At 34.8% G+C, this 13,258-nt stretch overlaps 1 protein-coding gene across 1 annotated transcript in view; it reads left to right on the plus strand.

Moving 5' to 3' along the window:
• ABCD3 (ATP binding cassette subfamily D member 3) overlaps positions 1-13,258 on the plus strand; it is an 81,568-nt gene that overhangs the window by 40,489 nt on the left and 27,821 nt on the right. Inside the window, exons 5-13 of the mRNA XM_068540359.1 lie at positions 717-786; positions 2,184-2,281; positions 2,639-2,762; positions 4,953-5,009; positions 6,967-7,109; positions 9,796-9,865; positions 12,562-12,631; positions 12,723-12,820; positions 12,933-13,024. Of these exons, the coding sequence (XP_068396460.1) occupies positions 717-786; positions 2,184-2,281; positions 2,639-2,762; positions 4,953-5,009; positions 6,967-7,109; positions 9,796-9,865; positions 12,562-12,631; positions 12,723-12,820; positions 12,933-13,024 (822 nt within the window). The remainder of the gene's footprint in view (positions 1-716; positions 787-2,183; positions 2,282-2,638; positions 2,763-4,952; positions 5,010-6,966; positions 7,110-9,795; positions 9,866-12,561; positions 12,632-12,722; positions 12,821-12,932; positions 13,025-13,258) is intronic.

Consider the following 13,258-nt stretch of genomic DNA (forward strand, 5'->3'; position numbering starts at 1 on the left):
TTTTTAAAAAAGTAGTGGAACCCTTTAAATAAGTTCTTAGTGGATATTTTAAAAACAGATAAATATTTAAAATAGATTAAAACTAGATAAAAGATCTGGTTTCATTGAAATCCCACTGCATCTTTTTTGGTAAAATTTTCTTCGGACCACAGTCAATCTCATTCTTAGCTGTTTTAGCTTTACAATAGCAGAATTGAGTAGTTGCAACAGAGACCTTATGGCCCACAAAGCTTAAAATGGTTGCTCTTGGCCCTTTATAGTAAGAATTTGCTCATCTGTCATTAGTCTGTCTCCTTGCCATTAGTTATACAAATGACAGGATGTTAAAATATTTAAAAGCAAACAAAGAAATAGTACTTTGTTTTATCCACAGTAATCCATTCCTGGGTCTATAAAGTTGTTAATTGTTTCATCATATAAAACCCCTTTTGTGACTGCTTGAGTATAAGCCTGCTGTTTAATTACCATTTTTACGAAGGAAAGAACTAGCTATCATTCTTATTTAATTTTGCCGTTTGTAGAGTGATTTCCAAGCAAGCTGTTTAAAATGACAAAATTTCGAAAGTTAATGTTCTTGTAAGAAAATGTTTTTAGCATCTTTGTTCTTATTGATTTCAATGAAAATTTCCAAAAATAGTTTTAGAATTTAGAGAGGTTTACTTAGTGTTAAATATTGCTTCTTTTGCAACTAATGCATTGCATGTGGTGGTTTGCAGTGGTATCATTGGTCGTAGCAGAAAAGATTTCAAGAAGTACTTATTCAACTTCATCGCTGCCATGCCTCTCGTAAGTGTTAATTCTTTAAAAATTTTTACATAGGGAAAAAAATTGCATCTTCCTGAAATCTTATAGGATTTTTACTTATTAAGTTCTTTGAAGATTTATATACTAAGTTTTTTCAAGTTTAGTTTTGTAACTTATAGTGGAGTTTTTCAGTGCGCAAACCTTTACACTAGATAGAAACATTTAAAGGAATTATGTTTGGATCAGTCTCTTTGCATACATATGTAGGTGTATACAAGTGTAGATGATTTTTTCTTTGACCATTAGGCCAGGGTTTCTCAAATATTTAGTAACATCCAACTAGATGGAAGTAGTACCCCTACCCAAGTTGTGACAACAAAAAAAATGTCTTCAGTGTCTCCAAACATTGCCAAGTGGCCTGTGGGGGGGCTAAGGTGAGGTTGTGGGGCAGTGAGCTGAGGACAGAAATCCTGGGTGAGAATCATTGCTGTAGGCCATAAACTGTTACAGTAACTCGAACCACTAATGTAATGTAATGTAATTTAATTGGAATTTATTGTCCAAATTTACTAAAAATAAACGTAAGTGGTCCAAATCATAAGTAATTTTCTTAGCTTGAGTCTTATCTTTATTCTATTTTATCGGCATGATAAGAATTTTAGTATTGTATGTGTGGGAGTAAAAGGGAGGAGCTTGATTATACAACTTAATTAATTAGAACATATGTCAGATTTAATAAAGCTTGAGGATAGACATACATGGAAGACCTTTTAAAATAGAAAATTGAGAAAAGCAGCATTGATGTCAATCAAAGATGGAGATTCAGAAGAAGACCAGTGTTTTCTTGAGAAAATTTTTATATAAATGTGACCTCAGAACTATGGAAGAATTAATTTTAATATAATGGTGGAAAAGAGTAGTACAGTTGACTCCAGAAATAATCTAGAAGATGGCATTAGTTGGTATAAAACTTGTAGTAATTTTTTTAACAAATGCAAATACAGTGGGTATAGAGTTCCGTTGTCTAGGGTTGTAGCTCTGGTAGCAGGAAAGAGAAGATATACTAAGCATAAATGTCAGTACTCCTAAAGTAAGTTCTTTACACTGGATAGAAAGGTGACAGATTTGCTCTTTGGCTTGTTTATATCCCCCCCCCCCCCAAAAAAAAGGTAACAAGGTGCTTCTCATAATTAATAATATTAATATATTCTAAAATTAATTTCCACGTAAAGGGTAATATAGCTAATTGCATTTGATTTAGCATGTTCACTTTGTGTCTTTGGAAATGTTAAGTAAAACAGAACTGAATTATATCAATTTGTACTATCAGTTATAAAAAATCTATAGGATTTGGAGACAAAATCAATGATGGGGAAATAAATTATAATTTAGTAAGTAGAAATGAAGCAAAACCAATAATATGTGTTTGTTTGTTTTAGATTTCTCTGGTTAATAACTTCTTGAAGTTTGGGTTAAATGAGCTCAAACTGTGCTTCCGAGTAAGACTAACTAAGTACCTCTATGAGGAGTATCTCCAGTAAGTGATAACGTATTTTTATATTAAAAATACTTAAACAATAATACTTATGATACTGAGATGTAGAAGTTTTTCTTTTTTATTTGATATGTTTTTCAAGAGGATTGCTCTTAGACCCAGAAGCATATAGGGAAAGACATCAGCTATTTGGAATCTAATCCTGGCTCTTCCATTAATTGGCCAGTGATCCTTCACCAGACTTGCATCTGCATCTCTAAAATAAATTAAGACAATCTTTAGGGCCTCTGCCAGCTGCAGATTTTTCTGTTTCTATGAATTTGCACTACATAGTATAATGTGAATTTTTTTGTTTTTAAAATCATTTGTTTTAAAGTCATCTTCTTATTGTTATTTTAGAACTTTCACATATTATAAAATGGGAAATCTGGACAACAGAATAGCTAATCCAGACCAGCTGCTTACACAAGATGTAGAAAAGTTTTGTAACAGTGTAGTTGATCTGTATTCAAATCTTAGTAAGGTAAGTTTTTCTATTTTTATTGTTGTTAATTTGCTTATTTTTGAATCTAAGCAAATTTATATGGAATTGATTTGATGCACATAACAGCAGCATATAAGTATTTAATGCTTTTATAAGAAAATTATAGAGTTGTTAATAATAGTTTTAACTACGGTTACTTAATTTTTTATATTATTGGTGTGAGGTGCTTTGGCTAAGAACTGAGAATTTAGTGTCTTATAAAGATTTTATAAGAACTTTGCAGGCTGGTTTCAGTAAAACAACAGAAACTTGGATTTTTATCTCTTGACCTGTGTACTTATTTCTGGCAGTTGTTAGAAATTCATGGTCAATTTATTTTTAATCCTACATTCATAACCCTAGGCTAGAACATATTCCTGCCCAATTCTCTGCTTCAGTATCTCTAATAGATCATTTAAGTAATAGTCAAAAAATTTTCACAAGATATTAGTACATTTCAGTTTTTTCTAATTACTGTTTTTCCCCTCTTTCCAGAATATTGCCAAAGCTTTTGACTCTGACCTTAACTAGTTTTCTTCCTGCTGATTATGTCAGCTCTTACTTCCTCTTCTTATCTCACCACCCTTACAGTTTTTGCTGTGGTCTTCTCATTAAGCCATCTTCTTTGCCATTACCTACTGCGTTGGCTAGCACATGTAGAGGGCATCTATAAGAATGTCCGCCCAGCATTTCCCCCGCCACCCTTCATCTTAGATGCCCCATTTCCCATCCAATCCACATGACTGCTCTTGGTTTGTGGTCGGAGCTTGTCTTAAACTGGACCATTTGTAGTATCTTGCCTCTGACCACAATTGATCCAAATATCCAGTCTTGAGACAAAAAACTATATACTACAAGGAGCTGGGTCACATTGTAAGAATAGGAATGCTCCCATTTCAACCATGTGGATGGAAGGAGGATAGGCAGTTCTAAGAAAAGCGATATGTATCCATAAGAACTTCACCCCTCTTGATAGGCCCACTGCTAGGATACCTTTTCACTTCATGCCAAACTTTGTTCTTTATTTAGCTCTCTTTAAGTCTTTACTGATCCAAACTCTAGAAACTCAGACAGCTGCAAATTGTTCAGTAATTCAGCTGCTTTTTTCCCTCCACCTATCACCACATTTTAGTTTGTTCTCTGTGTGTGTGTAAGGGGGAGGTGCTGTATATAATATTTTTCATGTAATTCTGTAGACATTGTTGTGTATTCTTTATTACATCTTGGCACTTGAGTAAGTCCATAGCTCAGGACTTGTCACAGCTGCAGTCAAGAAAAATATTATCAAATTAATTGATTATAGTGGTGCTATATACTATAGTATATTTACTTTATAAAATATCTAATTGTTTGAACTCTGACTTAAATTGAGTCATTATTTTTGTCAGTAACTTAAGTGTACTTGAATTTTATATATCTAAGTATACGTCTAAATATATCTAACTTCTTGATAATTCATAAGAAAGAAAAGATTCATCTTAGTACAAGCCAATTAATAAACCAAGCCACCTATCCTAATATAGTCAGAAAGGGGTGGCTTTGGACTTAAAGTAAATGAACACAGTTTGGGTTTCTTGAAAAACAGTTCAAAATATGTACAACTTTTGGTATGTCAGTTGAGTTGTCTCTGTGTGAGGAGCAGTACATTAACGTATTAGTTCTAGGAGCTTGAGTTTTAGGTCAGAAAATTAGATTCATAAGCTCACTCACCATATTTCAACATATAGATGTTGTGATAAAATCAGACGTTAAGAGCAGAAGAAGTCTCTCATTTTTCAGGTGAAGATATATAGAAACCAGAAAAGCTGTTAGTAGATTTGGGGTTAAAACTCAGGTCATTCTATTCAGTGTCTTTATACTACATTGAGAAATTGCTAAGTAAGTAACGGTTAATTATCACAGTAGAGCTACCTTAGTTGATGGAAAGTGGTAAATACTTTTCCCAGTTGATGGTCAGTAGACATTGGTCAGGCTGTCTCCATTTTGAGTTTCTTGAGAGTAAGAACTGTGTCTTTTATGTATTCATTGAGCTGCATACTGTTACAGTAAATTATACATAGTGGGAACTCTGCATGTTGACAATTATGTGTTAAATGTCAAATAGCATTTTGTATTTAACATGTTTATTAGCTATCAGTCTAGGCAATCTAGTTCTTTTTAATTCTGAACCTTCTGATGTTTATTTTACAGCCATTTTTAGACATAGTTTTGTATATCTTCAAGTTAACGAGTGCAATAGGAGCTCAGGTAAGTTTACTTTTATTCTGTCTTTAAAATGGCTACAGTACTGTGCTGTGAATAGCTGGATGGTTTGTAAGAATTTTTATGTATCTCAAAGAATGTATTTTTTACAAGTATACCTAATAAAGTCTGGTTATAAAATAATACCGTACTAGAGATTTTTAAAGTTTTCTAATTTAGCTTTTTAATTTTCCTTAAGCCAGACACTTGGAAAATTTTTGTGGCTTTAATAACCAGAAGTGCTTAAACATTGAACATACATGTATTTATTATTGCAAAGTAATGTCTAAAAAGAAATTTGGAGACAGCTATTTTACTATGAAATTTGAATGTTTAAATACTTTTAGAGTGGCCATAACAGTTTCAAGAATATTTTATAATAATATAAATGGTTGACTATCCCATGAGCCTTATTAGGTGTCTCTCTGACATTTGTGTTAGTAAGAATGACCTTTATGTTCTGAGTATTCTCGTTGAAGTCTAACTTTAGTCATTTAATATGTAGTATTATTGTTATATATTTATAACAATCATATAATAGTGCGGTTGTTTTATGTATATATGTACATGTGTATGTATATACTTTCTGTAGTTGATTAATAAATAATTTATGTAGTGATTTTTGTTCCAAAACATTGGGGAAAGCAGTTTTTTATTTTAATCTTCTTGTCTATCTTCCTAACCTTTTGATATCCCGTAAGCCAGGTTTAATCATTCTCAAAACTTGTTTTTACTGTAAACAAGTGAATAGGCTTAATGCTTCTTATCGGTGTATTGTAATATTTTGATGGTACTTATTACATGTTTATAATACTTAAGTATTATATTTATATTTAAATATATCTCCATGTGTTCTTATTTTCTGATTTTGTATTTCTTAGGTAGAAATTATGTTTTAGTTATCTCTTTTCCCCATACTTCTAGTAATTGTTGAAATGCATTGAATCAATCATATTGAATTTAAAAATAATATACACTATATTCCATACACGCCGTCTGAATAAAAAGATGAGTAAGACACAGTTCCTACTGAAGAGGGATTATGGTCTGGTGAAAGGGTAGATATTCAAACAATTGTAATGCAGAGTGATAAGCCCAGTAATGGAAGTGTGGAAATGTATTTATTGTCCAGAAGAATTGGAGGTGATATTTGCACTGCTTTGAGGATGATGAGTAGGCCTCCATTAGACGTGTCAGGCTTGCCAGACGTAAGAACAACTTCATTGAATGGCATGTTCAGGAAACAGTTATTTCAGTATGGCAGAACATAGGATATTTATGGGAATGAGGGAAGTACCTTCGATGAGCTTGGAAATGGAAAGGCAAGCTTGAAGCTTCTCTCTTAGAAGGGTCAATGCGTGATGAGATACTTTACCACATTAGAAAGTACGGCAGCTAGAAGCAAGATGCTGGAGAAGGGAAAGGCAGATTGAGCTCATTTGGGGGAATTGAGCTTGAGGTTCTACAGAGTAGTAAGCTTCAGATGTACAGTAAGTATTTGGAAATAACATCTTGGGTTCTTAAGAGTGATGGGATTAGAGGTATAAATTTGGGAGGAGAAGGGAGTGAAAGAGGAAACCTCAGGGAGTATTAACATTCAAAGAGAAGGCGAAAAAGAGGTTTGCGAGTTTTTGTGGAATTAAGAGAGTATCGAGAAGAGTTCCATCAGAAGAGTTTTAGGTGCTGTAAAAGAAAGAGTGAGGACTGCAATTAGGAGTTTTTACATGAGCAAATTTGGGAGAGCTGGGGAAAGAGTGGTGGGAAGAGGAGTAGATGAGTAGTAAAAACAAAGAAGACCCAGTGTGTAATTTCTCAGAAAAGAAACAATTAAGGGAAAAAATTAGTCAAAAGAGTAATTTCTCTCAAAGTAACTGGAGTTAATTATAATAAATTGTGTGTGTTGCATTCAGTGAATTTATTATATCCTTGACCTTTGTATATCTTTCTCTCCCTATAATAACAGGGCCCAGCAAGCATGATGGCCTACTTGCTTGTTTCTGGGCTATTGCTAACTCGAATTAGAAGACCCATTGGTAAGATGACAATAACTGAGCAAAAGCTTGAAGGAGAGTATAGATACGTTAATTCTCGGCTCATCACAAACAGGTGTGTACAAATGTATTAAATGTATTTGGCTGTACTAAAAATTCCTTTGTATGGATATTGAAGTCCTGTAAGCTGACTCCAAAAAGTCTAGTAACACTGTTACTGAAATTATGTCTGTGTGTATTTACTTCTTTTGAAAATATACATTATGAAGGATATCGGCTTTATAAAGTAGTAATCCTCTACGTTTCTAACCCTTTTTCTTGTTAACTGTTTAGTATCCCTGATTTACCTCTTCATGTCTTCTATTGACTAATTTTCTGTTAATTTCACTTTAAGCAAAGTCAAAAAACAATTTAAATTCAAATTTACTCCTTCAAAGAAAATTTTGTCTCAATTTATCCACAAATGTTTTTTGTTTGAGACTATATTTGGAATACTCAAAGTTAATTCAGTCTCACTGCATGTGTCTCTACCTATTTTCCAGACAGTTTAAAAATCCAAAGAAGGAAGAAGTATTGGGCGTTGGAGCCAGCCTGACTAGTTTCAAAATCTACCTTCTCCACTTATCAGTTATATATGACTTTTGGCAAGTTATTTATAGCCTCACTTTTCTTGGTTATGCTAGGTAGATAATATAGGGTTGTCTTGAGGATTAAATATGAAATATATATAAAGTTTCCAGCACTGTTTTTAATATGTAGCAAGTGCTCAATACATTTTCTCGCATATTGATGATCTGTCAACCTTAAGTCATTTTGAGGGTCCTAATACTCATTTACTACCCTGTTGGCATTACAGAATTATTTAGGAAATTATTCTTTTAACAGTTCCCTCTTCCTTTATTTCCTTGGATTGCTAAAATAGTACCAGTTCTAAATAGGGTTTTTGTGCTGTAGGGAGACAGAAGAATAGAAGGTTGAGTAGAGAGGTGATCTGCCAAGTGAATGAAAGATGGTATCAGCTAGGATGCTTTCCATTGCAAGAAACAGAAAACCCTGACTCAGGTGGCTCCAACAATAAAGACATTTACTACTTCACATAAAAACTCTTAAAGATAGAGCAGTTCGAGGCGCAGCATGATTGGGGTGTCTGGGTCTCCTCTTGGCTCTGTCCTCCTCTGTATGTTACCCTTTTCCTCTGGCTAGTTCTTTTTGTGATCACAAGATGGCAAAAGCAGTTTTAGATCTCACCAGCCCTCCTCCCCTGCAAAAAGTCCAGAAGCAAAAACAGGCCATTTCTGCTGTCTCTTTAAGAGAGCAAGGAAACTTCTCCAGAAGCCCCACAACAGAGTTTTCTTTCACATCTCATTGGCCAGAATTATCACTAAAGTGATTACAGCAAAGTGATTGGCTTAGACCGTTGGGAACTCTTCCCCTGTGGATGGGGTTGAGGCCATTCCTCAACCATTTGGATGCATAGAAAAGGATAGAGGACTTTAAGAAAATTGGGGTTCTCTTAGGAAGAAGGACATGGAAGAGAATAGATGTTGGATAGGCAGTTGTCAGTATTCTGGGATGTTCTGTTCTTTCAGGTTTTAGGTTAAGGCTGAAACGTTCAGGAGAAGTAGAATTATCACCTCATCTTTCTCCACTGACTTAAATGTGCAGAGGAGGTAAAAGGAAGTAAGAAAAGAAATTATAGGTATAGAATTGTGTTAAACTGGGATTCTGATACCCTGGGGCCCTGTATTATTGTGTAAAGGAAATTGTGAAAGGCAGGTCAAACACGAAGCAACTTAATGGAAAGTTAATTTTACTTGAATGGGTTGAGGTAGGGGCTACCTTGTTTTTATGATGGAAAAAAATACAGGTACATTTTGGACTAGAATATAAAACTCACATAAATTTTTAAGGGAAAAAAGAGACTTTAAAGAAATATTGGGTGTTTATTAAGGGCTGTTTTAACTGTGCCTTATAGATGCCTATGTAAATCTTTACTTTCCTCTGCTGTAAGAGGTACTTTGCTGGGAGAGTTTACATTATACTGAATAGAGTGGAAAACTAGACTTCAGTGTCAGATACGAGTTATAATTTCAGCAATTTGACTTGCCAGCTCCATGACTTCTGCAGATTTAGTTAACTATATTTAACCTTTCTTCATCCATAAAATGACCCTTTTTTCCTAGTTAAGATCCTTGTGGCCCCTGTGTACCCATTCAAATCAGCTCAAAGAAAGAGGAGTTGTGAGGCTATGCTGGGGTTCCAAGAATAAGAACAACTGTTCAGCTAGGCCTCCTGGGAGCTGGAACTGTGAGGCGGGCAGGACTTAGTTTGCTTTTGTCTTTTAAAGGCTGTATGTCATGGCATCACTACCTTATTTTTTTTCTAGCTGTTGTTTTCTCCTCTCCCTTCTGGTTAGATCTGTACTCAGTTTGTAGTAATGGCTGTCCTAGTCCTGCCTTCCTATGTGTCATGGCAATTTCCTTCTTAATTCTTATTTCTTATTATATTTCTTATTTCTTTATTCACATTTCTGAGAATTAACCCAGCACATCTTTTCCAGCCAGGCTATATGTGGCATATGCAACATATGTCGGTAGTGCAGTCTGATCCAGTCAGGTGTGTATTCCTGTGCTCTGATCAGTTGAGCTAGGTACAGATAGTGGCTTGAGACGTACCCAATAAGCTCATAGTCACAAAATGTCCAGTTATATACAAATACTCAGTCATTAAATACGGTATTTCAGTTATTTTTCAGGCTTAGGTAACATTAAAATTAATTGCTAAATTATTTTCTTTAATAGTGAAGAAATTGCCTTTTACAATGGAAATAAAAGAGAAAAGCAGACAATCTACTCAGTCTTCCGAAAACTGGTAAGATAACATGTTGGAGGCTCATGTGTTTATGGAAAAAAAATTGGGGGCCTTTGCCAAGATACATACATGTACCTTTAATCTTTAAAATATTTATTTTTTAAATAACTAATTATGAAGAATTTTTATACTGTGTTTTTTCCTAAAAACTATCAAATCAATGTATTAAGCTGCCCAACTATAAAAATGGGTAGGTTTTATTAAAATAATTGTCTGTACTTTTAAAGCGGTTACTTAGGAGTCTTATTTAGTGATAAATTTAGTGATTGTTACAGAAAGAATTTGTTCCTGTAGCATTCGTGGAAATACATTTTCTGTAATGGGCAAGATAATACATGTATAGTTTAGGCTTTTCAGGCCATATGGTCTCTGGTGCAACTGTTCAACTCTGCCACTCAAGAGTAACCATATTGGGCTTCCCTGGTGGCGCAGTGGTTGAGAATCTGCCTGCCAATGCAGGGGACGCGGGTTCGAGCCCTGGTCTGGGAAGATCCCACATGCCGCGGAGCAACTCGGCCCGTGAGCCACAATTACTGAGCCTGCGCGTCTGGAGCCTGTGCTTGGCAACGAGAGGCCGCGATAGTGAGAGGCCCGCGCACCGCGATGAAGAGTGGCCCCCGCACCGCTATGAAGAGTGGCCCCTGCTTGCCACAACTAGAGAAAGCCCTCGCACAGAAACGAAGACCCAACACAGCCATACATACGTACATACATACATACATAAATAAAAAGAATGTAAGCAGACAAGAATAGCATTAAAAAAATAATAATAATTTAAAAAAAAAAAAAAAAGGCCTTGAACGCCATGCTGGGCACCAAGGACTTTGTTAAAAAAAAAAAGAGTAACCATATTCTATATGTAAATGAATGGATGTGGCTATGTTCTAATAAAACTTTATTTACAAAAATAAGTGACAGGCTGGATTTGAACTGTGGGCCATAGTTTGCTGACCCTTGATTTAGAATATAAACGTTGTTTCTTATGAAAACTATACCTTGGTTTTTATTTACCTGCTGCTTGGAAAATTTGAATTTAATTAATTTTATTGATTATTCATTCAAAAGATACGGAGCACCATCTAGGTGTCTGTGCTTGTCCAGGTGATTAGTGTGATAACAGTGGTATGTGTGATGGGCCACATCCTCCCTTTAAGGAGCTTACATTTTAGTGGAAGTTTTTGAAATTAAATACATATTTGAGGTGATTTTTAAAGGTTAAAGAAGTTATTTGAAATTATTTCAGAAATTGAATTTTTGCCTTTTTTATATTTAACATGACTGGACTTTGATAGTATTCACTGATAAAATGCATTTAAGGTAATTTTCTAGGGGACTGCTGTTAACTAGTTCGCTCTTCACATGGCTTGCCCATGCTTATCCTTTAGATTTCAGCCCAGAAGTTAACACCTTTTTGAGGCCTTGTCTTCTCTGATGGCCTCCACCAGTTATTTTCCCATTTTAATGATCTGTTTCCTTAAAAGCATACATTGCGATTTATAATTATCTTGTTTGTTTACTAGTTTGTCTCTTTCATTAGTATGTGAATTCCATGAGCTCAGGGACCTTGTCTGCTTTATTCATTGTTGTATCTCCAGCATTGAGCTCAGTATGTAACATCTGTCATTCATTGAATACATGTTCCAACCATTGTTCTTTTACAGAAGATATTAAGAGCAAGCTACCCTGTACTCAGGAAATCCATGTTTTAGTGGGGGAGACGATAAACAAGTAAACAACTGAATATTTTACAATATATGATTTCAGGTTGTAGTGAATTTTGTGACCAAAAATAAAATGGAATAAAGTGGTAGAGTATGATGGGGGCTGTTGCCTAGCTATTTTAGGTAGGGGATGGCAAGAAGGTCTTTCTTGAAGAGGTGACATTTTATCAGAAACCCATATGAAGTAAGGGAGTTAGTCACAGAATATAAATATCTAGGAAGACAGTAATCCTGGCAGAGGGAACAGCAGGAGGAAAGCCTTAAGGCAGAAGCATGTTTGAGGAACCGATATTTCTGGAGCTCAGTGAGAAAGAGCAAAGTAGAAGCAGATGAGGTTTAAGATAGAGACCAGTGCCGGATCATGCAGGGCCTTGAGTAATATGATAGATGGAAAAGTCAAGAACATTAAAAATGCAGAATAAAATACATGTTTAGACTTGTAATTTTGAGATAATGCATGCTGAGATTAAGGCTACAGACTCGGGCTGTGCACCATCATTAGCGCTTGGTTCAAACTGAGTGTAATGCAATTCTTAGAGAAAGCACAGGCCAGAGGTTTCCAACTAAGGCAAAGCATTGAGTGCTATTTCCAGACAGCTGGCGTTTCACCTAAATTAGCTCATCTTTCTGTTCTTTTTGTTTTGATTATTGATCAATTTTAACATGTATGTATCTGACAATATTATGAGTACAGCATCATGGTACTGTTACATGCAAGGGACACCACACTAATATTCTTTAAGTAGTTTCCATTCTGTTTGCGTAAAAATGGTTTCATGAAGTATTTGTTTGGCACCTGTTCTGTGATCAGCATTGTGCTCAATGAAATGTGATGTATAATGTAATCAGGGATCACAGGCACTCAGTTAATATTTGTTGAATACAAAAATTATTTAGTTTCTTTTGTCCTCATGGTAGATTCATTTTTTTAATATACAGAAAGTATATATATTTTTTGTTTTTGCTTTCTGCCAGGTGGAGCACCTACATAATTTCATTTTGTTTCGGTTTTCTATGGGCTTCATTGATAGCATAATTGCCAAATGTAAGTATGCTTTAAAAGAGATAGCAGAATGGAATTTGTGAGAAAAGTGAAGTGTTGTTGATGTTTTTAAGTCTTAACTGTTTTGTTTCAGATTTTGCCACTGTGGTTGGTTACGTAGTTGTCAGTCGTCCTTTCCTAGACTTGTCTCATCCTCGACATCTCAAAAGCTCACATTCAGAACTTCTGGAGGTAAAGTGGTAGTAGTAGTCATACTCAATTGAAATTTTCAATATAACAATAAAGAAAAGCTAGTTTTAATCTTAGAAATATAAGTGAAAACTAATATTTATTTCTATCTCAGGATTACTACCAAAGTGGAAGAATGCTTTTGCGAATGTCTCAAGCTCTGGGTCGAATAGTTTTGGCTGGCCGTGAAATGACAAGATTGGCTGGGTAAGTAAGATTAGTAATAATGAGCAATTGCAGAGAATAATTTTTTTTAAATATGTTATCCTTAATGATTGTGCCCAGTTGAGGTTGAGATAAGGGGCAGTGAAGCCCCGTATTTCTTGCTCTTGCAAGCTGGTTTTGATAGAAAATTAGGAAGATTTTTCTTTGATAGTGAACTTTTCATGTTTCCTTAAGATAGCTGTTTGGAGCCTTAAACTAGGTTAGTTGTTCTCAAGC

This window comes from Eschrichtius robustus, chromosome 3 (genome assembly GCF_028021215.1).
Source record: "Eschrichtius robustus isolate mEscRob2 chromosome 3, mEscRob2.pri, whole genome shotgun sequence".
NCBI lineage: Eukaryota > Metazoa > Chordata > Mammalia > Artiodactyla > Eschrichtiidae > Eschrichtius > Eschrichtius robustus.